The sequence below is a fragment of the Podarcis gaigeae genome, assembly GCF_964106915.1.
Source record: "Podarcis gaigeae genome assembly, chromosome: 3".
Classification (NCBI taxonomy): domain Eukaryota; kingdom Metazoa; phylum Chordata; class Lepidosauria; order Squamata; family Lacertidae; genus Podarcis; species Podarcis gaigeae.
The window spans coordinates 121459908-121486249 of NC_139680.1; the positions used below are offsets into that span (position 1 = coordinate 121459908).

A 26342-nucleotide genomic window follows, 5' to 3' on the forward strand; every position below is an offset into this window, starting at 1 on the left:
CTGGAATTGACAAACCTCTGTTCCCAGAAGGTTCATTAGGGATGTTTTAATAGTTCTGGAGGTCTGCTTGTGCACCTGAGTCATTCTGGAATTCATTGTCATTAGTAGTAGAAAACGGAAAGGAAGAATGGTTTACTAAGTTGTTGGTATGTACTGTTGTCAATTGAATCATCTGCAGAAAATCACAGCCCACATAATAAAACTGTTCCCGTGACTTTTATATATATTTAGAAAAGTAAGTGAGAATGTGATAGAGGTGTGTAAAATGATGCATGATGTGGATTGAGAGTAGTAGTTATCTCTCAAAGTGCTAGAATCCTGGTCATGCTATGAAGCTGAATGATGAGTGATTCAGGATGGACAAAAGGAAGCACTGCTTGACTCAGAGTGTAATTAAACAGTGAGAGTCACTAATGCAAGGTGTGTTGGTAGTGACCACAATCTTAGTGGCTTAAAAAGGTTCTTGGACAAATTCATGGCTACTAGTCAAGATGGCTCTATCCTACCTCCAGAATCAGAGGCATCTCAGTCACAGAGAATCACAACAGGAGAGGGCTTCTCATCTGGTTGGCCACTGGCAGCAGAGTCAGAATAGAATGCTGGACTACATAGACCATCAGTTTCATCTGGTAGGCCTGTTACCTGGGTCTCATGAGGGGCAAATCCTTTTATTTTTATTTATATATAGTGAAAAGAAGGGCATACATTTTTTAAATATGTCTCAAAGCAGCTTACATTTTTTAAAAGCATAATAATAATTTTATTATTTCTATACCGCAACCATCTGGTTGGGTTGCCCACATATAAAAACATACAAAATACAATGTTCAAAATAGATAAAAACTTAAGAGTATAACATTGGAACTGCACATGGAAACCACGAAGGGAGGAAGAGGGAAGTTTAGACAGATAGGTGAAGGTAACTAAAATTTGTATGTATTAAAATTTTGGAAATTTAAGATAAAATAAAATAGAACTGCATCTATGGTGCAAAGGCTTCTTGAAATAAAACCATTTTAATCTGAAATCTGAGACTCAGCAGGGATGTCGCCTGCCTGATTTCTAATGGAACTTGTTTCTGAGTAAACCTGCAGGAGCTTCTGTCTGAAGAAGTGTGCATGCACACGAAAGCTTACTGGACAATTTTTTAATTTATTTTGACTGCGTCAGACCAACATGGCTACCTACCTGAATGCAGAAGCTTCCATCATGGGAATAGACATCAGAGAACCATGGCCTTAAAAGGTTTCAGTGTGAAAGCAACCACTCCCAGCCTCACCTTCCTTGTGCTGTTGTTAGGAACAAGTGGTAGGAAGGGATGCACAAAGAGTTACTGTGATGTAACGGACTGTGCTTAAGCTGTTGATGCTGTGCTTAGAGTTTAAAAAAAATGTTTTGATGTGCATGCAGATTATTTTTAAAGGTGACAAGAGCAGGCAGATGCTGAGGGTTGTATCTAGCGAAGTCCTTCTATTCAATTGTGCAGGAGACGTTCCCTGCCCCGTGCACTCCCTCCAAATGTGTTGTTCCCCCCACAACTCTCTGAAACAGATAGGGAGCGGAGCTTTCGTTGGACTAGCAGAAGTCCTTGCGCAAATGGGACGGCTTTGTTGGATGAAGCCCTGAATGTCATAATACTGAGCCCAATTCAAGGTGTGAGTGGGGGAATACAAAGCCCTTAGCAGCTTAGGGACCAAGTACTTAAAGGAATGCCTCCACAATCCCTCCTTCCCTTTAGGGTTGAGGCAGACAGGGAGGCCCTGCTCATGTTCCCATGGACAGGTATGGCCTATGGACTGGTGACTTGAGAAAGGGACTTCTCTGTGGTGGCACCTTGATTGTGGAACTCCCTCCCTGGGAAATGCAGCTGTTTCCCATGTTGTCAATTTTTAGATGTTGGCCACACTTGCTTGCCTGGGCTTTCAGGAGACGCATTTGCTTTGAGTCTAGCACTGGTAGCATTGTGCTTTTTTCAGCTTTAATTATTGTGTGCAAATGGTTTGTTTTTATTACGCTGTACAGTGCCCTGTGCTCCTTCAGGAGGAAAGGGTTGTATATAAATACAATAATATCAAACGAAACTGGCTTTTGTGTATGGTTGTTGTTGTTGCTGCTGCTGCTGCTGCTTTATGTGGTGATGTGTTGCCAGGCTGCCTCCTTGGCTGCTTGACAAGTTTTGCCATAGTTTTGTAGGTTGCGCTATTCACCGTGTTGGTTAAACAGCACTGCAGGACACCCCTCCAGGGTTAGCTTGGCTTTTTAGATTGATTTGCATTGTCAGCGGAGGCAGTCCTTTTTAAAAGTTTGCTGTGGGTGGAGAAAGAGGCATTTAAGCTTTTGTTCCCTAACACCACCATCTCAAATGTTGCATCTGATGTCTTCTAGGTTTCCTCTTTTGTTGAACTCTGACTTCTTCTTCGTCATCATCATATTTATGTGTGTGTATTTTCAGATTTAAAAAGAGCAAATCTTTTTCTCTAGTCTTTCTGTGGCATATACTGACAATGTGCTTGGGTTCTGGGATGTTGCAGTAGATTGGTGTGATGGCTTCCTTGAACTGAAACCTTGAAGTGCTTCTGTACAGACAGAGCTTTAAGCTGACATCCATCTTTCATTGACAGTATCATGACACTTGAGTGTGTGGTTCCCTTTGGGGGAATCTGCCATATGTTGCATTTTTTCATGTGGGATATTGTGGTGTGTCGCATAGAGTGCCAGGCTAGGACTGAGGCTCTCTCCCTCCCCCGTCAAAACCTCAGAGAATAATATAATAATATAATAATAATTTATTATTTATACCCCGCCTATCTGGCTGGGTTTCCATGCCAGATCATGTAGAACCACCACCTTGAGGCAAACATGATGGCTTCATTGACAGTCCTCACTCCTGGACACTTTAGACAGGCTTAGTGGGGTTGCTGCTTTTTCCTTTTTAAAAACAAAAATGTGTTCAGTATTTATTATTATGTTTGCATCCTGCCCTTCCTCCAAAAAGAGCCCAGGGTGGTGCACAACACAACAACATATCAGTCTGTTTACAGCAAGAGATAAAACATCTAAAAACCAGCAGAGCGAAAATAAACAATACAGCACAATACTGGAACTGCCAGGTTCAGATTGGCTCCATCTCCCCGAAGACTGAGTGAACCAACATGTTTTGTCTTCACATCTCAGAGGGAGCGAAATGAGGGGTAGCCTTACCTTCCCAGGAAGGGAATTCAACCCAGTCTAGGTGTGTGTGCCTTGTGCCTCTGAACATTTGCAGAGTTTCTTTTGCTAGCGGAAAAACCTTCATAAGAAAAGGTATGGGGACTATTCTTTGCCTCTGCCCCAGCCAGCGATCCTGGTATGCAGTGTCCCCAAGGACCTAGAGGGGCTTGAGTGGGATGGTAGCCCATAGAACGTGTGGGGAAATGCTAGCCAGCAGCCCCATAAGCTCTGCCACTGAAGCTTCATGCTTGGTGTGTCCAATAGGAGAAGTTAGGCCATGTGGGTTAACTTGGAGGGGAAAGGGGTGGGAACGCTCTGGGGCATCATGGCTGGGGGGAAATGGCAGAAACCTGACTTTCCCAAATGAGAAACCCTGTTGTATCTCAATCCCTTCTCCGAATGGAAGGAACCCTTCCGTTTGCAGGAGGGCAACTCTGGATCCAACCCTTTGTGTTGGTTGTAGTGATTTTATGCTAAATCTTCATTACATATCTTTAGGCGCCTGGCAAAAACATTTCTCTTCAACCAGGCATTTGGCTGATTAACGTTCTATGGCCTTTTCAATGTATCTGAGGGAGGGGAGGGGGTTATTGTTTTGTTTATCTTTTATTATGTACTTGGTGTTTTCATAATTGTGTTTTTATGTTGTGAACCGCCCTGTGGTCTTCAGATCAAAGGCAGTATACAAATTTAATAAACAACAACAACAAATCTAATATGATGATGAATGGTGAGAAATTTCCTGCATTGATTAGATTGGTTGGATTAGATGCCCTTCAAAGCCTTCTATGAGTTTATGATATTATTATTATTATTTATACCCCGCCCATCTGGCTGAGTTTCCCCAGCCACTCTGGGCGGCTCCCAATTGAGTGTTAAAAACAATACAGCATTAAATATTAAAAACTTCCCTAAATAAATAACACTCTCTTCCTGATTGAGGATAGAAAAGGAGAACTTGGTGGCCAGAAATGGAAGTACATTTTAAGCATCTGATGTGAGCAAGTGTGCTTCAGCAAGTTTGCCATCTCCCTCCTTCCCTCTTTTTCTTCTACCCCCCCCCCCCTTTTCCTTTCTGGCTGTTTCCAAGGTGAAACTGGTACTATTAACTTTGGAGCTGGTTTTTCACACATGTCTGTTGACAGTACCAGTGTTCAGATCCTTAAATCTTCCTGCAGGCATGGATTGTCACTAGGTGGCTCTTAATTTGATGTTACTTTGCTGTCTCTCCTGAGCAACTCACTGGTTGGTGCTGCTGCCTCCTCCCTTCTGCTTTCTGCAGGTTAGCTAGCTGAGTTAAAGGGAACACTGTGTGTTTGTATTTCTATAAAATAAAATAGACAGCAGGCAGAATGCAGACACACGTGATCTCTAATTACCTGGCTGCTTCTCCTTCCCTCATGACCCCAATTCTAATTAAAGCCTTGAACAGCATTTGGCTAATTGGATGAGTCAGAGGAGCAGTAATCTGGGTCAAGTCCTCCTCAAACCTGTCCCTCCTTCCCCACCGCTGGCTTCCCCTGTGTTGTTTCTAGGCAGTGATGTGGGATTCCTGAATGGTGGCCATTTTTCCAGGGCAATTTGCATCAGAAAATTTCTATGGAAACTTCTCTGGTGCCCTGAAAAGTGATCTAATTTAGCATATCTATTTTATTTGCATTTTGTAAACAAAGGTAAACATTTCAAAACATCCAAGCTTGATTAATACTGTATTTGCAGTTCATTGCTTTTAATGCATTTAACTAAATGGAAAATTTTCCGGGGGGGGGGGGAGCGCTGGAAGAAATTTCTATCCCTTATCACTGCTTCCAGGTGAAAATGACACTTGCTTCTTGTCAATGACAGCTGCTGCTATTACAGAATCCTTTAGAATAGTAGGAAGATGGGATCCACTGCTGTCATTAAGCCAAGTCACACAATTCCTTTTAGGTCCAAGACTCTTTGTGAGACACGCCTTCTCCCAGGTTATTTGTTGGGCAAGATGGTCTTGCCATACATCATCATTTTCTCCATGTCTTTTCAGCTATGATGCAACGTGGAAGGACTATTGGGTTTGGAAAACCTGGGCTGAAATCACAGCTCCATTGTCTGGAAAAAGTGAGAGTAGTAGCCCTGTTCCTGGTTGTGAGGGATGGATGCTGCCAGAGTGTCCTTCTCAAGTGCGCTCTTTGTCACAGCCAATTTAGGGCGTGTAATTTGCAAGGCCAATTTCACATGTGTGTGTTTGCACATGTATGTAGGTAGAATGGCAATTGCAGCTGGTCATCTACTCTTACTGGCTACTCTGAAACAGGAGAATAAGGATAATTCTGCATCTAAAACATCTCCAATAGATACCTGTCCTCAAATAAGATTTCTGATTCCAGCTACTAAGCTTAGGCACAATCTTTCTAATGTTTAACCTAGTCTTTGCCTTTCAAGTTTAAAATCGGTTCTCAAGAGCTGTTCTTTCCTACAACATTCTGAGAACACTCCAGGGACTAGAAAGCTGAATATGGATTCAAAGAGCTATTAATCTTTTCTCTAGACCAGACACATTCTCAAAGGCGTCACTTTCCAGACCATTTGCCATCAACTTGGTTCTCCTCTGAATCCATCCATTAGGCTCTGTGTGCGCTGTGAACAGTATGTTGGCACCTGTCAATCTCAGGAGACAGTGGGAGAATGCGCCTTCGGAGGTGAAGTCAGACCACTGGAGCGTTACAGCACTTACTGTGGTTGGTGAGACCAGTATGGGAGAGACATGTTTTATAGTAGCTGCAGCAGATGAGGATGTCCAGTTTCACTGTTACAGATGCACCAGGCTGTTTCTTCTCTCTGCGCTCCTCCCAGTGGTCATTCCTCCTCTGGCCACTGCTGTGGATGCACGGTCTGTCTGTCTCCAGGCACTGGGGTCGTCTGCAAGGGATTCCCACACGGCAGGGTTGATGTTGGCAACCTTCATATCACATTTGCAGACATCTTTGTAATGCAGAGTTGGTCTGCCAGTGGGTCTAGTGTCAGAGGCCAGCTCCCCGCAGAGCCCGTCCTTGGGGATCCTGCCATCTTCCATTCTGTGGACATGACCAAGCCAGTGTAAACGTTGCTGAGATGGAAGAGCAAACATGCTGAGAACGTGGCCTTGGGAGAGCACATCTTAGTGACACTGTCCTGCCATGTGATGCCCAAAACCTTCCTGACAACAGTGCATATGGAAGGCATCGTGGCATCAGCATCCAGACTCTGCTTGTCTCTGGATGCCCCTCCCTCCCTCTAAGAATGCCATCAACTCTTAGGTATGAGGGAAAGCCCCAGGAAATGATGGAATACCAACGGAAGTGCTGAAAGCAAGCTTCACTCCTTCCCTCATGACACAGCTTCTTGGCCTCCTCTTGCAGAACTGGGAACAAGGATCCATGCCAGAAGACATAGATAACTCCAGCATTGTGACCCTCTACAACAGTGGTTCTCTACCTGTGGGTCCCCAGATGTTGGACTACGACTCCCATTGCTAGCTGGGGGTGATGGGAGTTGTAGTTCAACAACATCTGGGGACCCACAGGTTGAGAAAGGCTGCTCTACAAGAACAAAGGCAACTGCCATGACTGTAACAACTACCATGGGATCTCCTTGCTGAGTGCCATGGGGAAAGCCTTTGCCCATGTAGTTCTCAACAGATTATATTCACTTGCTGACAGTCTATCCCAAATTACAATGCAGCTTTAGAGCTCTGAGGTCAACAGTTGACATGATTTTCTCACTGCTGCAGCAGAAATGCCGAGAGCAGAGGCGCCCCTTGTACATCGCCTTTGTGGAGCCGACAAAGGCCTTTGGCCTTGTCAACCGACAAGGACTCTTCACACTGCTCAACAAAATAGGATGCCCACCTGAGCGCCACAAAATGATCACGTCATTCAATGAGAACATGCACAGCACCATCCAGTATGATGGCTCATCTTCAAGACGCCTTCTCTATAAAGATGGGTGTGAAATGGCTGTGGTCTCGCCCCAACTCTCTGGCATATTCTCTCTATTGCTCTCATGTGCCTCCAGCTCATCTGAAGACGGTGTGTACTTTCATTCAAGGAGTGGCACCTCTCCATGCCAAGACAAAAGTGCGGCAGGTTCTTACCCATGAGATGTTGTTTGCAGATGACGCAGCCTTGACAGCGCACTCTGAGGAAGCTCTACAGAGACTCATCAACCATTTTTGCAAGCCTGCACAGAGTAGTTTTAAACAGTGTACTTTATAATTCAGAATGGTGTTCCCCTCTGTGTGGTTCAACTTTGGGCTTCAAAATCCTTCAGCGCATTGTGTGAGACTTAACAATATTGCTGTTGCATTGCTATGAGCAGAGCTAGCAGTAATAACTTATTCTACTGCTTATAGGACTTAGCATGCTGTTGGTGTTTATGCACAGAGCATAGAAATAGCATTATCTGTTCAGAGTGTGTGAACTATGGGTTGGGAATTGCCTGTCTCAAAATCTAATCTGTCTCTTTCAAGGCAGAGGCAATGGGGTGGCAACAGAGAGAACAGTAACTTTGGGAAGATTGACGTAGCCCATCACCCCATCACAGACTGACCACTGAATCCCAGATCTTAGAATCATAAAGTTGTAGAGTGGGAAGGGAAACGAAGGATCATCTAGTCCAATCCCTTGCAGTGCAGGAATCACAGCTCAAGAATCCCTGACAGATGGCCACCCAACCTTTGTTGTGAAGACCGCCAACAAAGGAGAGCCCACAACTTTCCAAGTGAGTCTGGTCCACTGCTGAACAGCTCTTACTGTTGGAAAGTTCTTACTGATGTTTAGCTGAAATCTTTCCGGTAACTTGAAGCCGTTGGTTCAGGTCCTCCTCTCTGGAGCAAGAGAAAACAAGCTTTCTCCATCTTCCATGTGACAGCCCTTGAGATATTTGAAGATGGCTCTCATATCGCCTCTCAATCTCCTCTTTTCTAGCAGAGCAAGAGAGGATTAAGCCCACCTGCTTTTCAAGCTGGCACATCAAATCCATGAAGGTCACAGTTCCACCAATCTGTGATGTATCTAACTTCAGGTGGAGAAAGACACCTGGTTGTACCAATCCAGACTGCTCTCCAAAGCAAAGAGGCATATCGAAAATCTGTGACAATTCAACTGCCACCTAGGCTTATAGCAGGAAATTGCTTGCTTGAATGCTGCTGTCCATCTCTCATGGATGGAGTGTGCTGGCACCTCACGTTGCTAGGGTCCCTTAATTGTTTGTTTCTGTTGCGCAGACTAGATGGCTTTCCTGCTTAGTCTGTTTAGTTTGAAGAACTGACAAAAAGCTCTCCTGCTCCTTCCCACAGGAGACGGTAGATGGGAAGAGGAGAAAACAGATGTGTGTGAAACACTTGCAAGGTGTCCTGTTGAACGAATCCCCCATTGTCTTTGATGAGAGGGGCATCAGGAGCTCTGGAAGAATGATAACCATTGAGGAGAATGATGAGGACTTGTGGGGTGTGCAGTTTTCCCCAAGAACACATTCCCCAAATGTCCAAACCATGGAATTGAAAGCAGGGCTTTTAAAAGGGTAGCAGCGTGAGTGTGTTGGCAGGTTACACAGAGGTGAATTTGTCAGAGCGACTTCCTTGTGGGTTTTGGTATTCAGGAAGGGGACTTCTGTCATCCTGGTGGTGGAATTGCATCGTCACTAGGATGACACATTCCAGTTGCCTTCCTGAATTAATGATGAGAGAAGAGCAGACGCTTAAGAAATTGAAAGCAGTTAACCAAGTGCCAAGGCAGGTTGAAGGATGAGGCTGGCTCAGAGGTGGGATTGCAGGAGGCTGAGAGCAAAGCAATGCAGTTTTGATAGCATCAGCAGAAGGTTTTTGAAAGACCCACCATCACCACTGGAGCATGCAGGTGCAGAATGCTGCAGCCCTTGGTCAGGGCTGTACGGGGAGATACTTAAGCAAATACTTCCAGTTCAGAAGTCATTGCATATTTGTGGGAAATGACTCTTTTTTGTTGTTGTTGCACCTCTCATTTCAAAACATATGTGTACAATGCAACTGATAGCATCTGATTTCCAGACCTACACAGCACAACAAGAAAACAAGCTGCTAAGTGGGGCAGGGAGACAAGCTGTTGTCCATTGGGCATGAAACCAAAGAGTTCATTGACTTTACCTAGCCATTATTTGTTTATTTCTACTGAGGAGTCTCTTCCCATAAAATATCTCAAAGCAATTTCACAGTAAAAATAGCTGCACAATTTTGTATGTAAGACGTATCAGAACGTCTAAAACAAAATACAGACACAACAGAACAATTTTGTATGTAAAACAGTTTCAGGTCTAATACAGCCACAGATTGGGATAAAGATCTCAGCTTCAAAGGCCTGTCGAGAAAGGAAATTCTTCAGTAGGTGCTGAAAAGTCAATTTGAATGGTGCCTGCCTGATTTGTACTGGGGAAGCTGTTCCAGAGGGCGCGAAAGGCCCAGTTCAGGCACCTCACTAGATCAGACCTCCTGATGTTGAGATGGTACCTGCAGGGTGGATGGGACAATCCTTTAGGTATCCTGGTCCCAATCGGTATAGCGCTTTGTAAACTAGTTCCAGTATCTTAATCTTAGCCAAGCAGGTGATTGGCAGCCAGTGCAATTTTTCCAGCCATGACATAATACGGTGGGAATGGTCTGCTCCATTTTTACCTGTGGCAGGTTGTGGGCCAACCTTGTGGGCTGCACCACCCTGTGTGAGGTTCCTGCTTCCAGCGGACAGTTTTCCTGTTGTGGGCAGAGTTCTGCAGCCTGGCTCCAGGTTTCTCCTAAAAGCCTTGCAGCACTCAGAAAGGAAGTTCCCAGGAAGAGTTAGCGATATCATGGCAGATGAAGCCAGCTGGGCAAGTCGTTTTTTGGATCTTTCTTTGTTTGCCGTGACCGTTCGCAGTAATGCTCTCTTGGTTGTTCTTCATGCCAGAAGGGCTGTGCCCGCTTTAGACAGGTTCCACTTCAGTATCTGGGGCAGCTTTGTATTTCAGCACCAATGTAGGGACTCAAAATAATTGCCTGCAGGTGGCTTCACAGAGAATTTGGCAAGAAAATGGGCTGGCAGCCAGCACAGAATCAAGTGGGTCTGTCATGGGGGGGGGGAGCCCTCTCCCCTCCCTGCATAGAAGCGCAGCAGGCTGTGTGTTAGAAGAGAGAGTGGCAAAGCCCTCTGCCCCTTTGCAAGCCAATTGGGTCCGTCCCCCCCCGCCGCCTTGTTTACTTGTTTACAAGGCTAATCTAGGGCACTGTTTTTAATTGAGAAAACAACGTGCTGAGTTGGATATTCTCCATTCCGGGCATTGCAGCAATGTTAAGCGAAGGTGCTGGCGGTCTAAGTTGGCCTCGGATCTCAACCCCTTTAGTGGGAGGTTGCTGACACGTAGATATGTGTGGCGTCTGTGCATTGGCATCTGCCTTACCCATCCCTCCCCCTTGAACTCTCTCCTTGGCATCAGCCCTGTTCCCTTAAATTGTTTTGCATCTGGTGGTTTTGATCCCATGCCCGGTGTCCTGTCCATTCAGGACTGCTGGCAGCAGTTTCCCATCACTCTGCGAAGTCAACACAGTGGGAATTTGAGAAGCCTTTGTATGCAAAGAATGTGCTTCCTTAGTCATCCAGGCCTTTGCGTGTGCTGCTACGGAATGGCGTTGCGCGGTGGGTCATGAGGTGGAAACACAGCAACGCTTTGCAAGGGGGTAGAGCAGGCAGTTGCACCCCCACAGTGCCTTTTGGCATCTGCTCAAACTGTACTTCCGAAAAACCCCACCTCTCTTGCTGTTGAAAGAAGTGAAGTTACCAGGCACAAGCTTTTCCTTTTATTAGAACATTTATACGCAGCCTCCCTTGGGAGACGTTGGACGAGGAACTATCATTGAGCATCTTTAAATAAAGTTGTTTATGGTCTTGGTTAGAGAGCGCCTTGCATGTGCTGACATTGCACCCTGCAACAGGGAAGAGGCTCTGTGGCTTATATCTGCTACGTTCTTGGGAAACGGTGCCTCCCTGGGAGAAATTGCCCTACCCTTGACTAACAGATACCAGCGCCTGGGCAGGTGGGCAAGGCTGTTCCTGCTGCCTAGTTTTTCTCTCTCGTAGGGCAGAGCTTTCCTTCCTCGTGTCAGTGGCAGTTTTGGTTGTCCTGTAATTGGTAGCATTGCAAAGCGCGTTCCTGTGCCCCTACCGGTCTGATCTGGGACCACTTGCTCATGTGTGTCTCTAAGGAGGGTAATGGTCAGGTCACGAATGTGAGAGCAAATGAAAAGAGACAGCATTGATTCATTTTGTCCTCTGGGCGGATTCAGTGATCTTGCAAACATAGAAGATGGATAGGAGAAATTGAAGGGGGTGGGGAGAGAGAGTTAAGTCTAGAGCTGGATTAAATTTATGACATGGCAGCCAGGGGGGCCTGGTTCTTTAAAGTCTCATCCGTCATCCCTGACATAGCCAGAGCTTGTATTAACTTCCTTTTTCCTTTACAAACACCCGTCCGTAATAGTGGATACAAATGATGGCGTCCACACAGGAGGGACAGCAATTTTTCATTACATAGAAGTCTGCATCTGAAATGCTGCAGCTGAGACTCCCATGCATTTCAAAGATTGCTTGCCAAGTGCCGTACATGGGATGCGGAAGAGGGTCTCACCCAGGTGGGCCTTCTCAGCCAGTCATGTCACATTTGTTGGGTAAAATGGTTTGATGTCTTTTGGGGATCCCCATCTCCAGGCTGTGAGGCGGAATTTAGTTAGGAACTTCGTGTGTCTGTGAAGGGGTGCACCTTATTCCCTAGAAATAATGGAGGGCATGAGACCAGAGACTGTCCCAGACTCCACAGGGTATTTCTGGTTTGCATTTGCAGTCATTAAGCTTCAAAATGTACAGTTTCTGTCAGATGGTGGTGTGGTTGCTCGAGAGCAAACAGGCAAGACTCTGACCTGTCTTCTCCAGGCTTTATTCTTAGTGCAAAACTATTTACAGTGAAGAGCGTCACAAGTTCATGTCTGGCTCAGTTGCTAGCAGAATCTGGGAGTGGCTGGTATTGGACCTCCCCCAGCATAACAGTCGCTTGACCCCCAACCTTCTCCTCTCCCTGCGCCGAAACCTACTGCGCAGGGTGGGCGCTGGCAAAGGGGTACTTCCCTCCCCTCCGGCTTGCTCAGGGTCAGTGTTGAGGCTCTCCCTAGCATCCCCTGGTCCCACCACTTCCTCCCCACTGGAGGTGGGGCTTTCCTCCTCGCCAGAGGAGGGATTGCTTCGCAAGACTATCGGAGGTTCCCTATAACACAACTGCCCTTCCACCTCTCGCATCTGAGCTGATGGTAGTTCCCTGACAGTTTCCTTAGTCACCCCACTGCAATGCATTATTATTTGGGTGCCATCTCTACTGTATTGTTGTTGTTTAGTCATGTCTGCCTCTTCGTGACCCCTGGACCAGAGCACGCCAGGCACTCCTGTCTTCCACTGCCTCCCGCAGATTGGTCAAACTCATGCTGGTAGCTTTGAGAACACTGACCCACCATCTCGTCCTCCATCGTCCCCTTCTCCTTGCGCCCCCCATCTTTCCCAACATCAGGGTCTTTTCCAGGGAGTCTTCTCTTCTCATGAGGTGGCCAAAGTCTTGGAGCCTCAGCTTCAGGATCTGTCCTTCCAGTGAGCACTACTGTATAGACTACTCTAATGGGGAGGCCTCATCCAGCAGTGCATGGCTCCCAGTTTGGTGTGTGAGGCCACTCCCCACAAACCACAACCACCAGTCACATCAGGGATGGTGAGCTCCCAATGGTTCCTTTGCCAGCTGGGCCCCCTGATGAGTGCTGGCAGGGAGCCCCATTGGGATGCGCTTCCCTAGAAGCTCCCTAGAGCAGCCAAGGGCCTTGCATTCTCCTTTCTGCAGAGGAAGAAGCAGTTTATAGCATTCCCCCCCCCCCCCCGCTTCTGCAACATCCTTTGAAGTTGGGCGGTTGATTGTGTTGACTTGGGTAGGGGAGATGGAATTGGGGATCTGGTTCACTGAGGTCCAGCTCCGAGGGCCTTTTGGCAGTTCCCTCACTGCGAGAAGCCAAGCTACAGGGAACCAGGCAGAGGACCTTCTCAGTGATGGCGCCCGCCCTGTGGAACGCCCTCCCACCAGATGTTAAGAAGATATAAACAGCTACCTGACATTTAGAAGACATCAGGGAAGGTTTTAATGTGTGACATTTTAATGTATTTTTAATCTTTGTTGGAAGCCCCCCAGAGTGGCTGGGGAAACCCAGCCAGATGGGCGGGGTACAAATAATAAATTACTATTACTTTTACTATTCCGCCACCCCTGCTGTGCAACATGAGCAAACATGAACACAGGAGTTCTCTGCCCCAAGAAGCTTAGAATTTAAAGTTGGGCCTTGTAAAGTGAGCAGAAGGAATGAAAGGCAAAGATCAAACGGAATCCGTGGGGAAATGAAACTGGTGTAAGCCCTCTCCTCTCTACTGTAATAGATGGTTCGTTGCAGTTGGTGGGGGGTACTAAGCGCATCTTGAGGAGAAATTTGAATCAGGCCAGAGAGGTGAACTGGTTGAGCTAGTCGTGTATGTAGGGTCTGAAAAGGTTCCTTGTTTCTCTGTGCTCCCTCCAGGGTTACTCAGATTTGACCATCTGATGGGCCCCTCCTGCTTCTTCGTTTATCCTGCTAATCTTGGGGTGTCCCTCAAGCTGGCAGTCTGGCCATGTGGGAGTCCCAAGGGTTCCTACTTCTGTATTACAAAGTTCCTGCTGTGAAGGAAGTTGCCTGAGGGTGAACAAGTTTCTTAGAATTTCAGATAACGCTTATTTCACATACCACTTAATATTCAGAATCTCTGAGCGGCGCACATAAAATCTTTGAAGATACACATACAAACCTTTGAGCCCCTGACCTGCTTTTGTGGTATCGGTTTGGAATGTGCTGCACCTGCAGATGTTCCAGCTGCAAATCCCTGTGGTGCTTCGAGTGCAGAAGGGACTCTGTTTTATGTTTCCCTGGGGCAAGAGCATTCTCTGTTGCTCCTGTATCAGTGGTGTCCTGTATGGAAAGCAACTTCATCTTTTTGACTCCCTGAAAAATAGTAAATGTCTGTAGGACTTTGTTTCGTTTCTTTCAAAGCTTCTGCTTCTCTGAAAGCTGGATGCTTGCAGTTTTAACTTTGCAAAGGATTTTTTGGGTGTTTAGTTTCAGAGGCAGATTTGGGGGAGTGTGACCAGTTTGGGTGCCCTGGATGCGGAGCCTTGGGGGGGGGTGCCACAGGAAACAACTGTGAGTTAGAATGGACCATGAGAGATGTGGGGGCACCAACTTCTGGCATTGCACAGGGTGCCACTGAAATCTGAGACTCCGAGGTCCACCACTGTTAAAAAGGTAAAGGGACCCCTGACCATTAGGTCCAGTCGTGGCCGACTCTGGGGTTGCGGCGCTCATCTCGCTTTATTGGCCAAGGAAGCCGGTGTACAGCTTCTGAGTCATGTGGCCAGCAGGACTAAGCCGCTTCTGGCAAACGAGAGCAGCGCACGGAAACACCGTTTACCTTCCCGCCTATTTATCTACTTGCACTTTGATGTGTTTCCAAACTGCTAGGTTGGCAGGAGCAGGGACCAAGCAACGGAAGCTCACCCCATCACAGGGATTCAAACCGTCGACCTTGTGATCGGCAAGCCCAAGGCTCTGTGGTTTAACCCACAGCGCCACCCACGTCCCACCACTGTTAGCTTGCTGCATTCTGTAGGCTTTGGTCTTTGTTTTGGGGTCCAGTGATGATGCTGGTGATGTGTGTTTTGAGGCAGCTTGAGCTTCTTTGCATTAGGTGCAAACTCAGCTAATTGGCTATTCAAAAGAGAGAGAAAAACCTTACTGATTGGGCACTATTACATGTACCAACATTGTGTAAATGCTCTGCAGCATTTGAATATATTTTTGTTGAGGATACTTTTGTTCTGGAGAGCTTTCCCAGTGGGATAAATGAATCTTTGCCATGTGTATCTGTATTGTGGTTTTTTAAAGATATATTTGATAATGTGTTCTGTGTTGTTTTTAGCTGTTTTTATTTAATTTTGTACATCACCTTGAGACGTGTGGAAGATAATAAATGAATGATGAAGATCATCATAAATAAGAAATTTTTGCCCTGGTTTTCTCCATGTCTCCAAGCAGCTTACCAAAAAAAAAAAAGTGAACCCTTCACACCAGTTTAAAACATGAACTAAAACATCTGAGAGTACAATGTTCGAACTGCATTTCATGGTGCGAAGGAGCCTACTTCTGAGTAAACCTACAAGAGCCTTGGCCATGGATACAGGCATTGCAGCATGCTACACTGCTGTCTATATCCATTGCTAGGTGGAAGCACTGTATTAATTCCATTTCCAAACAGCAACAGAAAACTTAAAAGTGTTCCAGGTCCTTAAAAGTGGAATCAGCTGAATTCCTCACCTTCCTTGTTCTGTTGTTAGGAAGAAGTGGTAGGAAGGGAGGCACAGTGAGCTTCTGTAATGTAACTGACTGCGCTTAAGCAGTTGATTCTGTATTTGGAGTTTTTAAAAAATGAAATTTTATGTGCATGCAGATTTTTGAGCAGGCAAATGCTGAGGGTTGTAGCCAGCGAAGTCCTTCCATTCACACAAAGACTTGTGCAGGAGACGTTCCCTGCCCCTTGCAGTTCCTCCAAATGTGTTGTTCCCCCCACAACTCTCTGAAACAGATAGGGAGAAAAGGTTACGTTGGACTAGCAGAAGTCCTTGCGCAAATGGGACCGCTTTGTTGGATGAAGCCCTGAATGTCATAATACTGAGCCCAATTCAAGGTGTGAGTGGGGGAATACAAAGCTCTTAGCGGCTTAGGGACCAAGTACTTAAAGGAATGCCTCCACAATCCCTCCTTCCCTTTAGGGTTGAGGCAGACAGGGAGGCCCTCCTCATGTTCCCATGGACGGGTATGGCCTATGGACTGGTGACTTGAGAAAGGGACTTCTCTTTGATTCTCTGTTGCCTGGTTGTTTATACTTTGGAACTGTCTCTCTCATGGGAACACATACAGTCTGACCTTGATACATAGACGGGATTGGAATGAGCGACGCAGGGAAAACAAGGTTGGCTAAAACAAAGGCAAAACAATTGGTACAAACAACTTTGACTTCCCAACCACGCAGATCATCGGTCCCAACTGTTCTAGAAACACAAAAAGAGGTGGATGAGCAGACACCCACAGGGGATATGGCTTCAGGAGGATCTGAAAAAGTTCTGAATCAGATTTTAGAACAACTGGCAATTTTAAATAAAAAGGCAGATGAACATTCGACTAAAATTGATCAAGCTACATCCTCAGTAAATAAATTGACTGACCAGGTGGCTCAACATACACAAGCAATTGGGAATCTTCAAGAAGTAACAGCAGAGAACCACAAACTGGCTGAGGAAGCCAAACAAAAAGCAGAGGAAGCCAACTTGAAAGTTGAGGCATTAAAGGTGGAGGTGAAGCCGCTGCATAAACAGATAAATGAACAGCAGGCCTATTGGTCGATGACTGAACTGAGAAATCGGGAAAGCAATCTTAGACTTAGAGCTATTCCAGAACTTGAACAGGAGGATTTGATTGGCTATCTGACATCAGAATTTTCAAAGTTCTGGGGTATTGAAGAGGATAAAGATTTTAAAATTGTGACTGCTTTCAGATTGGGAAGAGTGACGAGGAAGGATAAACCCAGAGACTGTTTGATTATTTTAAGATCTAAGCAAGAGAGAGATAAAATATTAGGCCTTCATTTTGGAAAATCGCTTGTCATCCAGGGCAACAGAGCTGAAATTTACAGAGACATACCCAAACAGCTTTTGGATCTTAGAGCGACGTATACGGAACTTGCAAAATTACTGAGAGGCAACTCAATTCCTTATAGGTGGGAGTTTCCTCAAGGAATATCTTTTAATTTTAAAGGAAAGAAAGTTAAAATTAGAACAGCAGAAGACCAACAAAAGTTTTTGAACGATTACGAAGAGGATCTACAGAAAGGGACAACAGGAGCCTGGCCACCACCACTACCTACATCTATACCAGCACCTACACCCTCGGGACCAGAGGACCAAAAGAAAGGGACGCCACCACAGGACCAATAGTTTGATCCAGGATGTCTCTGCAGTTGCTTAGTTGGAATATAAATGGCGGAAATTCCCCAGAGAAAAGAAGAAGAATCTTTCATATATTGAAAAAAGAACAATTGGACATCATTTGCTTGCAGGAAACACATGTGACCAGGCTCCACAGAAAAGTCTTGATTAACAAAAGATTAGGCCAAGAATTTATTTCATCGGACAAAGTAAAGAAAAGAGGAGTGGTGATCTATGCAAAGGAGAGCCTGTCACCAAAATTTTTATTCAAAGATGAGCAAGGAAGAATTTTGGCTATTGAAATACAGACCCAAGGAGAAAAATTTTTGTTATTAGGAATTTATGCACCGAATGAGGGGAAATCAGAATTTTATAGGAAACTGCATGAGACAATCCTGGACTATTTAGATTACACTAACATCATCCTGATGGGAGATATGAACGGAGTGGTCTCTACAAATATGGATAAGTCACAAGATCAAAGTCTAACAAAAGATGGCAGACTACCCAAAACCTTTTTTGAACTAACTGACAATTTGGATTTAATTGATATCTGGAGGACAAAGAACCCCTTAGGTAGAGAAGGAACCTTCTTTTCCGAGGCCCATCTGTCATGGACAAGAATAGACCAAATATGGACAACTAGAAGGCTGGCACCTGTGACTAGAAAAGTGGAAATCTGCCCAAAAACTTGCTCCGACCATAACGCTATGAAAATGGAATTAAGACTTACTCCAACCGGTTCCTTTAGATGGAAAATGAATGACACTCTACTAAGAGATCAGGAGATTGTGAAGAAGGCCCAAAAAACTTTGAAAGACTATTTTGAAATAAATTTGAATACCACAGTGGAAAAAAGAACAATCTGGGACGCAAGCAAAGCAGTTATGAGAGGGTTTCTGATACAACAGAACACGATAAAGAAAAGGCTCTGGAATGGGAAAAAAGATAAGATTTTAGAGAAGATAAGAGATGGAGAGAAAAAGTTGAGATCTAAACCAAAATCGAAGGAGATCTTGAGAGAAATTAAATTTTATCAAGCACAGTATGCGAAACTGATAAATCAAGAAGTTGAGTGGAAAATTAAACAGATGAAACAAAGATCATTCGAATCAGCTAATAAATGTGGAAAACTTTTAGCATGGCAATTGCAAAAGAGACAAAAACTGAACACAGTCACCAATCTAGAGATTGAAGGGAGAAATATCCAGAAACCTGAAGAAATTAGGAAGTGCTTCCAGAGATACTTTAAAAAGCTTTACACTCAAGGGCCACAAGAGGAGAAGGAGATAGACCAATTTTTGAAAACAAATGGTCTACCAAAACTTGCTCAGGAAAAGAGAACAATCCTGAATCATAAAATAACACAACAAGAAATAGAGAGTGCCATTCAGAATATGCAACTAGGCAAATCTCCAGGTCCGGATGGGCTTACCTCCAAGTATTATAAGACATTGAAAGATTATTTGATACAACCATTAATGGAGGTATGCAACCAGATTTTGGAGGGGAAGAAGGCACCGGAATCGTGGAAAGAAGCTTTCATCACATTGATCCCTAAAGTGGAAACTGAAAAGACTCAACTAAAGAACTACTGTCCCATCTCACTCCTAAATGTGGATTACAAAATCTTTGCAGACATTTTGGCGAGTAGACTTAAAAAAGTATTAAATGAAGTAATCCATAAAGACCAGGCAGGCTTTCTCCCAGGAAGACATTTGTCAGACAATACTAGGAATATTATTGACATTTTGGAACTTTTGCAAACCAACATTAATACAAAATCAGTGTAAATTTTTGTTGATGCGGAGAAGGCCTTTGACAACATCTCTTGGAGATTTATGAAGAAAAATTTGGAAGGGATGGGAGTGGGAAGGGGGTTTGAAAATGGAATAGAAGCAATTTATTCAGAGCAGAAAGCGAAACTGATAGTAAACAATGTGGTGACAGAAGAATTTAAAATTGAAAAAGGAACACGACAGGGGTGCCCTCTATCCCCTCTGTTATTTATCTCTGTTCTGGAGGTGCTTTTGAACATGATTAGGGAAGACCGGTTGGTACAAGGAATACAGGTCGGAGTGAAACAATTTAAACTGAAAGCTTTTGCAGATGATTTGGTTTTAACATTACAGGAGCCAGAATCTAGTACGAAGAGAGTGTTAGAACTAATTTATGAATTTGGTCGGGTAGCGGGGTTTAAATTGAACAAGCAAAAAACTAAGGTTTTGGAGAAAAACTTGACACCTTTGGAAATAGATGGGTTTCAGAAAGAGACAGAATTAAATGTTGTTAAAAAAGTAAAATACCTAGGGGTAAACTTGTCTGCCAAAAATTTGAATCTATTTAAAGATAATTATGAAAAATGTTGGTCAGAAATTAAGAAAGATTTAGAGATTTGGTCAAGATTGAAACTTTCCTTGATGGGCCGAATTGCAGCTATAAAGATGAATGTATTGCCGAAGATGTTATTTTTGTTCCAGACCCTACAGATCGTAGACAGAGTGGAGTGTTTTGGGAAGTGGCAGAAAGATATTTCTAGGTTTGTCTGGCAGGGCAAAAAGCCCCGAATAAAATTTAAAATATTAACAGATGCCAAAGAGAGAGGGGGGGTTGCCCTGCCAGACTTAAGGTTATATTATGAAGCTGTGGCTTTCTGCTGGATGAAAGATTGGTTACTCCTTGAGAACACTGATGTCCTAGATCTGGAAGGGTACGATAATGCTTTTGGATGGCATGCATATTTGTGGTATGACAAGGTAAAGTTTCATAAAATGTTCAAAAACCATATTGTCAGGAAAGCTATATTCATGGTCTGGACAAAATACAAAGACCTATTAGAAGGTAAGACTCCGAGGTGGTTATCACCAGCGGAGGCCAAGGCCAGAAAAAGACTCAATATGGAGGTCGGGTGGCCAAAATATTGGGAAATAATAGAAAAAACTGGAGACAACTGGAGACTGCAGAGCTTTGAAAAATTAAAGAATAGGGTGCAAGATTGGTTTCATTATGCTCAAATTCAAGACGTTTTTAAGTTGGACAAAAAAAAGAGGATTCCAGGTGGAAAAATCGAAACTAGAGACAGAACTGTTAAAACCTAAGACCAAGGTACTTTCGAGAATGTATAACTTGCTGCTTAAATGGAATACCCAGGATGAGATAGTCAAATCAGCCATGATAAAATGGGTTCAGGATATTGGGTACAACATTATGTTCGAAAACTGGGAAAGGTTATGGACCACTGGAATGAAATTTACGGCATGTAATGCCTTGAAAGAGAATATTATGAAAATGATATATAGGTGGTACATGACCCCAGTCAAACTCGCAAAAATTTACCATCGGTCTGATAATAAATGTTGGAAATGTAAGGAGGCTGAAGGGACATTCTTTCACCTTTGGTGGACTTGTCCAAAAGTGAAGGTCTTCTGGGAAATGATCTATAATGAGTTAAAAAAGGTGTTTAGGTACACCTTTCCCAAGAAACCAGAGGCCTTCCTCCTGGGCATTGTGGACCAAAGGGTGTTAAAGAAGGATAAAACATTTTTTTGTACGCAACTACAGCAGCAAGAATACTTATAGCAAAATATTGGAAGACACAAGATCTTCCCACGCTGGAAGAATGGCAGACGCAGTTGATGGACTATATGGAACTGGCTGAAATGACGGGCAGAATCCGAGATCTGGGAGAAGAGACAATGGAAGAAGACTGGAAAAAATTTAAGGACTATTTACAAAAACACTATAAGTTGTATGAATGTTAAGAATCTGCATGATTTGGAAACTTAGCCCCCGCAACTAGATTGAGAAAATAGGAAGATAAGTTATAAGTAAGAAAAAGTTGAAATTTAAAGTAATTATATCTTTTATTTTAAGGTATAAATATTGGATAAAAGGTACTTTAAACCTAGAAGTAAAATATTTTGAAAGATATAAATAAGACACGAAACTAGGAAATAATTTGCTGATATGTTTTATTGTAAAGAACGCAGGGTGAGGGAGATGTGGGGAAGTTCAGTTAACAACTTAAAAATGTATTCTGAAGGTTGGATTATTATTCTTTCTTCTTTTTTCTTTTTTGTAAACTGAAAATACAATAAAAATTTTATAAAAAAAAGAGAGAAAGGGACTTCTCTGTGGTGGCACCTTGATTGTGGAACTCCCTCCCTCCCTCCCTCCCTGGGAAATGCAGTTGTTTCCCATCTTGTCAATTTTTAGATGTCGGCCACACTTGCTTGCCTGAGCTTTCGGGAGACGCATTTGCTTTGAGTCTAGCACTGTTGGCATTGTGCTTTTTCTGCTATGCTGTTCTCAGCTTTTATTAATGTGTGTAAATTTTGTGTCAGCTGACAAATGAACCGATCTACTTCATTACAGTACAAATTAACGGGTAATTAAAACCTTGTGGCCTCCCAGGCTTCAAGCAAGATGCCACCTCAGAGTTCATAGGGAAGAGAGCCGGGTTCTTGCTGTGCGTTGCCCAGTTCCCATGGCTGCCAGCCAGTTGCCCTGGGTGGGGCAGAGCTCAGTCAGGCAAGGCTGTATCATGCGTTGTGTTTGCCTGGAATGCTGGCAGCAGCAGCGCTTTGCTGCATGTGGCACCTGCCAGGCTGGATTGGATTTAAATCACAATTTACATCACTAGTCAGTAAGACTTGATTTACATCACTAGTCAGTAAGAATTGATTTAAATCATTTTTTTACAGAAAGACTCATTCTTGCATATTTACAACCAGATGAAGGTTTCATTTTTGGAATAATAAATTTTCAGAGTAGTTTTTACAGTTATATCAAAAATAACTGATTTGGTTATACTACTACTACTACAACAACAACAACAACAACAACAACAACAACAACAACAACAACAACAACAACAACAATTTATTTCTACCCCGCCCATCTGGCTGGGTTTCTCCAGCCACTGTGGGCGGCTTCCAACAAAGATTAAAAATACATTAAAATGTCACACATTAAAACCTTCCCTGAACAGGGCTGCCTTCAGATGTCTTCTAAATGTCACGTAGTTGTTTATCTCTTTGAAATCTGATGATAGAAATACATAGACAGATAATTACACCAGTTAGGTGTACGGTACTAAGTGTGTGTCGCTATCATGTTTCCTGAACAAAATTGGGCAGGCTGCCCACAGAGTTTACCCGCCATAATAGCTTCAAGGGGAGAGTGGAGATGGGATTCCTGTAGGCCTGCTCCTACCTTAGAAAGGGAAAAACAGAAAGCCTGAAAGTTCCCCAGCCCCCTGCCTAAGGCTTGTGCCTGGTTCCTGTCCATCAGCTTGTGCCTGGGGAAATAAACCGTTGGCAGAATTGGGTCCAAATCATTCAGCATGCAGCTGAAGACCAGGCAGACAGACAACGCCTGGCAGAACCAAAGTTTCCTCTTTAACCTTCCCTCTAAATCTTTTTCTTTCCAGGTCCTAGAAAAAAATCCCAACACTCCCATGAGCCATAAAGAGATCCTTCAAGTTATCCAGAAAGAAGGATTGAAAGAGATCAGGTGAGTGTTGATTGAGTCACATGGTTATAGCTGCTTTGGGAGCTTTTAAGCACCTTTATTGACCTGCTACACTTTCCAGGTGTATTGTGTGTGGAGTGCCATTCAGCTAACACGGCTCCCTTTTGGGGTCATATTAAGTGTTTCACATACCCACCTCCCAAATAAGTGCACATTCAAGTATGTTTGCACTTCTCTCAGTGTGTTGATGGCAATCCACAGTTCAGCCTGCCATTAGCCATGCAGGTTTATCTATTCTATTTTGTGTGTGGACGCTCACACATGCCAATTAAACACATCAGACACAACACACTACAAAACCACACTCACACAGCAATGCAGTTGAAATAAAGAGGATAAGTCTCATCTGTATAATGGAAACACCACTGTTTTAAATTACAACAAGCTGTAAATTATGGCAAAGCAATTATTGTTCCTATTGTACCTTGCCTTGCCAAATTCTGTAAAAGGTTGCTGCTGCACTGTAAATTTCACTTCCTGCTGTGTCTCAAACTAAAAACACTTAATTTAGTTAACTGCAGTGTCTGCCAAACATTATTTATCCTCTCTCTGTATGTTGGGCCACCTGAAATATATTTATTTCTGAGCAATTGTAATTTTAGCAGCTATTGGTAGGGTTGGGGTTATTATCCAGTGAGTTCTCTATGTATTCACATTATTAATTTCTAAAAGCACTGGTTTTTGTTTCATTGGTAATGCATATCCAGTCATCTTGTGTAGGTCTCTTCTAGGTCGAATCTAATTTGTATACAAGGACAGGAACAATAAATGTGTCAGTGACCTGCTGCAACTAACCCACATTTCCACCAAGCTGTATCTGTAGTAGATTTTTCTCAGGTTCACACACATAGCCTTACTTGCACCTTCTATGAGAGAAGTTTCACATTTTGTAATAGCTGTAATTACCCCAGCTTGATGATATTGTACAAGATCTGGGCAAGTCATTCTGCCAAAATATGTTGGCCTAGCTAATTACACTCGGGTTTTGTTCTTCCAGGTAGTTATGTGCTTAGTTTCTGGGAAATGTGGATGGTCATTGGAAAAGTTGGAAAATGTTGCTTTGCTAAATATTTAAAGAGTTCTCTCTCCCTCTCTCTTTCTCTCTCTCTCCCCCCTCCACTCTTTTTGGATTTCAATCAATTCCAGAAGGTAAGAACTACTGTTGGTGTACAAATGCCATTGAATTCAGCTAGCAAACATCACTGTTGATTAACTTTAAGCGGCAAGCTTGTTTTGCTCTGAGGCTTAGAAGTGTGTGTGTGTGTGTGTGTGTGTGACAATACTATTTAGGTTAAAGGGTTGTTTTCCTGCCTGCCTGGAGCCAGAGCTTTGGGACGCAGCAGCCAGCTGAATGGTGTGGGAAGGGCTGGTGCGTTCCTGATTAGCGCACGGAACTGCCTTTAGTCCTCCTTGACCTGAGCAGCCGTCTCGGCTTGGGCTGTGGCTTTGCTGAGCAAAAGGAGCTTAGTGCAGCTCTTCAGTCTGGATGATTTCATCTCTGATTAACATGCCAAGCTTCTCTGAGCCATCTTGTGGCTCACTCCAGAATCTCCTGAATGCTGAATTAGACCACAGGCATGCCTGCCTGGGAACCACCAGCTGCACCGCACAAGTGCCAAGCACAAGATGCGTCTGTGGTGGAGGGCAAGTGCCTTACGGCCCGGGGTTCCCTCCCCTGCCGTGGGGCCAGCTGCATAAACTACTGCAAGGCCCATGCTGGTTTGGGAGGTGACGAGTGCAGGCGGAAGCCCCTCTGCACACACTCGCAGGACTGGAGGCATTTTTTGAGAGCATCTTCAGTCCCACCAATAACTTGCCTGGAATGTGATTGCCAAAAGGTTTAGGCACACCGTTGTGTTCTTTGGTTTCAGGTGCAAAGATTTGGAAGGGCACAAGCTAAGCAGCAAAAATGAATTGACCAAAGCAAATCTTTCACCGATATTGTGGCCTGATGTAAATCAACCAAACTGTATTGTGGGGGTGGAATTCTTCTTAAACCTACAACACTCTAGCCGATGTTTTTCTTGTTTGATTAAGTGCTTAGGCAACCTTTAGCAGATCCTAAACAATAAACATTGCCATTGCATTTGTGTCTCCAACGGACTTCTGTCCAATGAAGGCTTAAAGCATTGCATAGAGACAGATCTGCTTTAATTGTGGGTTCTTGTATTACTTGCCTGTTATCTGTTTACTAAAAACGATAAGAAAGAAAGAGCCAGTATTTTAAAACCATGTAAAGAAACACATAAAAACAGCAGCAGAAAAAAGCTGGTTTATTTTAATGGAGATTTGATAAACTACATTAGAATCAGCTTGCAGTAGTCTAAAACTGAGCCTTGGAGTCTTTCTTCTCTGATTGATTATGGACATCAAACAGACCCTGCTGATTGCAGCTGATCAAGAAGCCCTGGACCTCGGTCTCAGCCCAGCACACGCTTATTTAGGGCTACTAGCTATGAGGACTACTCTCTTTTGCGATGGTCGGAAACCACCAGAGGGGAGAGAGTTGCTCTTATGCTTGGGTCCTGCTTGTGGGCTTCTTCCCTTTGGGGCGTCCAGTGGGCCACTGAGAACAGGATGCAGAACTAGATGGGTCCCTCTTGGCCTGACCCAGCATTCTCCTCTTACGTTCTTAGGACTAGAAAGGAAACAGCGGAGCAAAGAAAGCCCTCCCCGTGCTCTGGGGATGCTATTCTGCTCTGAAGGCCAGAGCAAGTCTCCCTCCTGGCCTCAAGAAGAAAGGGGCAGGACAGGAATGCATTGTGTGTGAGCCCTCCATGCAATATATGCCGCAGTACCCTCCCTTTGGGGCTCCTCTTTGTTCAGCTGTTGGGTGCATTTGTTTGCTGTCTCCAAAGCTGCCCTCGAGTGCCACTGCCTTGTGAGCTCAGTGCTGGTCAGCCTGGCCTGGCTCATGGGGAGACTGGCTCCCATTTGAAGTCATCAGCAGCTGGGCAAGGCCTTGGACAGGGCAGATACGAAGTTTGGCAGCAGCATTCCCCTTGTGTGTGCCAGGGGGACTAACCCTGCCCTTCTCTTTTCAGTGGGACTTCTCCTCTTGCATGCCTGAATGCTATGCTGCACACCAACTCCCGTGGGGACGAGGGCATTTTCTACAAGGTCCCAGGGCGGATGGGCGTTTACACCCTGAAGGTAAGGGAGTCTCCTGCAAGGAATCGGAACTGGGCTGCCGTTGGGATCCCACGCACTGCCAGGATACACACTGCACTGTGTGGCTTACAGCAGTCCCTCAAAGCATGGGGGTACTGTTGTCTTGTTTTTCTTTTTATTATTTACTTGTGTTTTTATCTTGTGCTTTATTCTGTGAACCGTCCTGAGATCTTGTGACCAAGGGTAATATATAAATTCAGTATAAATAATAATAATAATTATAATACAGTGGAACCTTGGGTTACGTACCGTCCTCCTTATGAACGCTTCAGGTTATGAGCTCTGCTGACCCGGAGGTAGGTGTTCCGGGTAGTGAACTT

General features: G+C 44.3%; 1 protein-coding gene and 1 long non-coding RNA gene across 2 annotated transcripts in view; one reads left to right on the plus strand and one right to left on the minus strand.

Moving 5' to 3' along the window:
- Nucleotides 1-26342, minus strand: part of LOC310842222 — a 274827-nt gene that overhangs the window by 185030 nt on the left and 63455 nt on the right. The window lies entirely within an intron of this gene.
- The window catches only part of ASXL2 (ASXL transcriptional regulator 2), a 60573-nt gene that overhangs the window by 2498 nt on the left and 31733 nt on the right, over nt 1-26342 (plus strand). Inside the window, exons 2-3 of the mRNA XM_083733927.1 lie at nt 22751-22833; nt 25896-26004. Coding sequence (XP_083590053.1) covers nt 22751-22833; nt 25896-26004 — 192 coding nt within the window. The remainder of the gene's footprint in view (nt 1-22750; nt 22834-25895; nt 26005-26342) is intronic.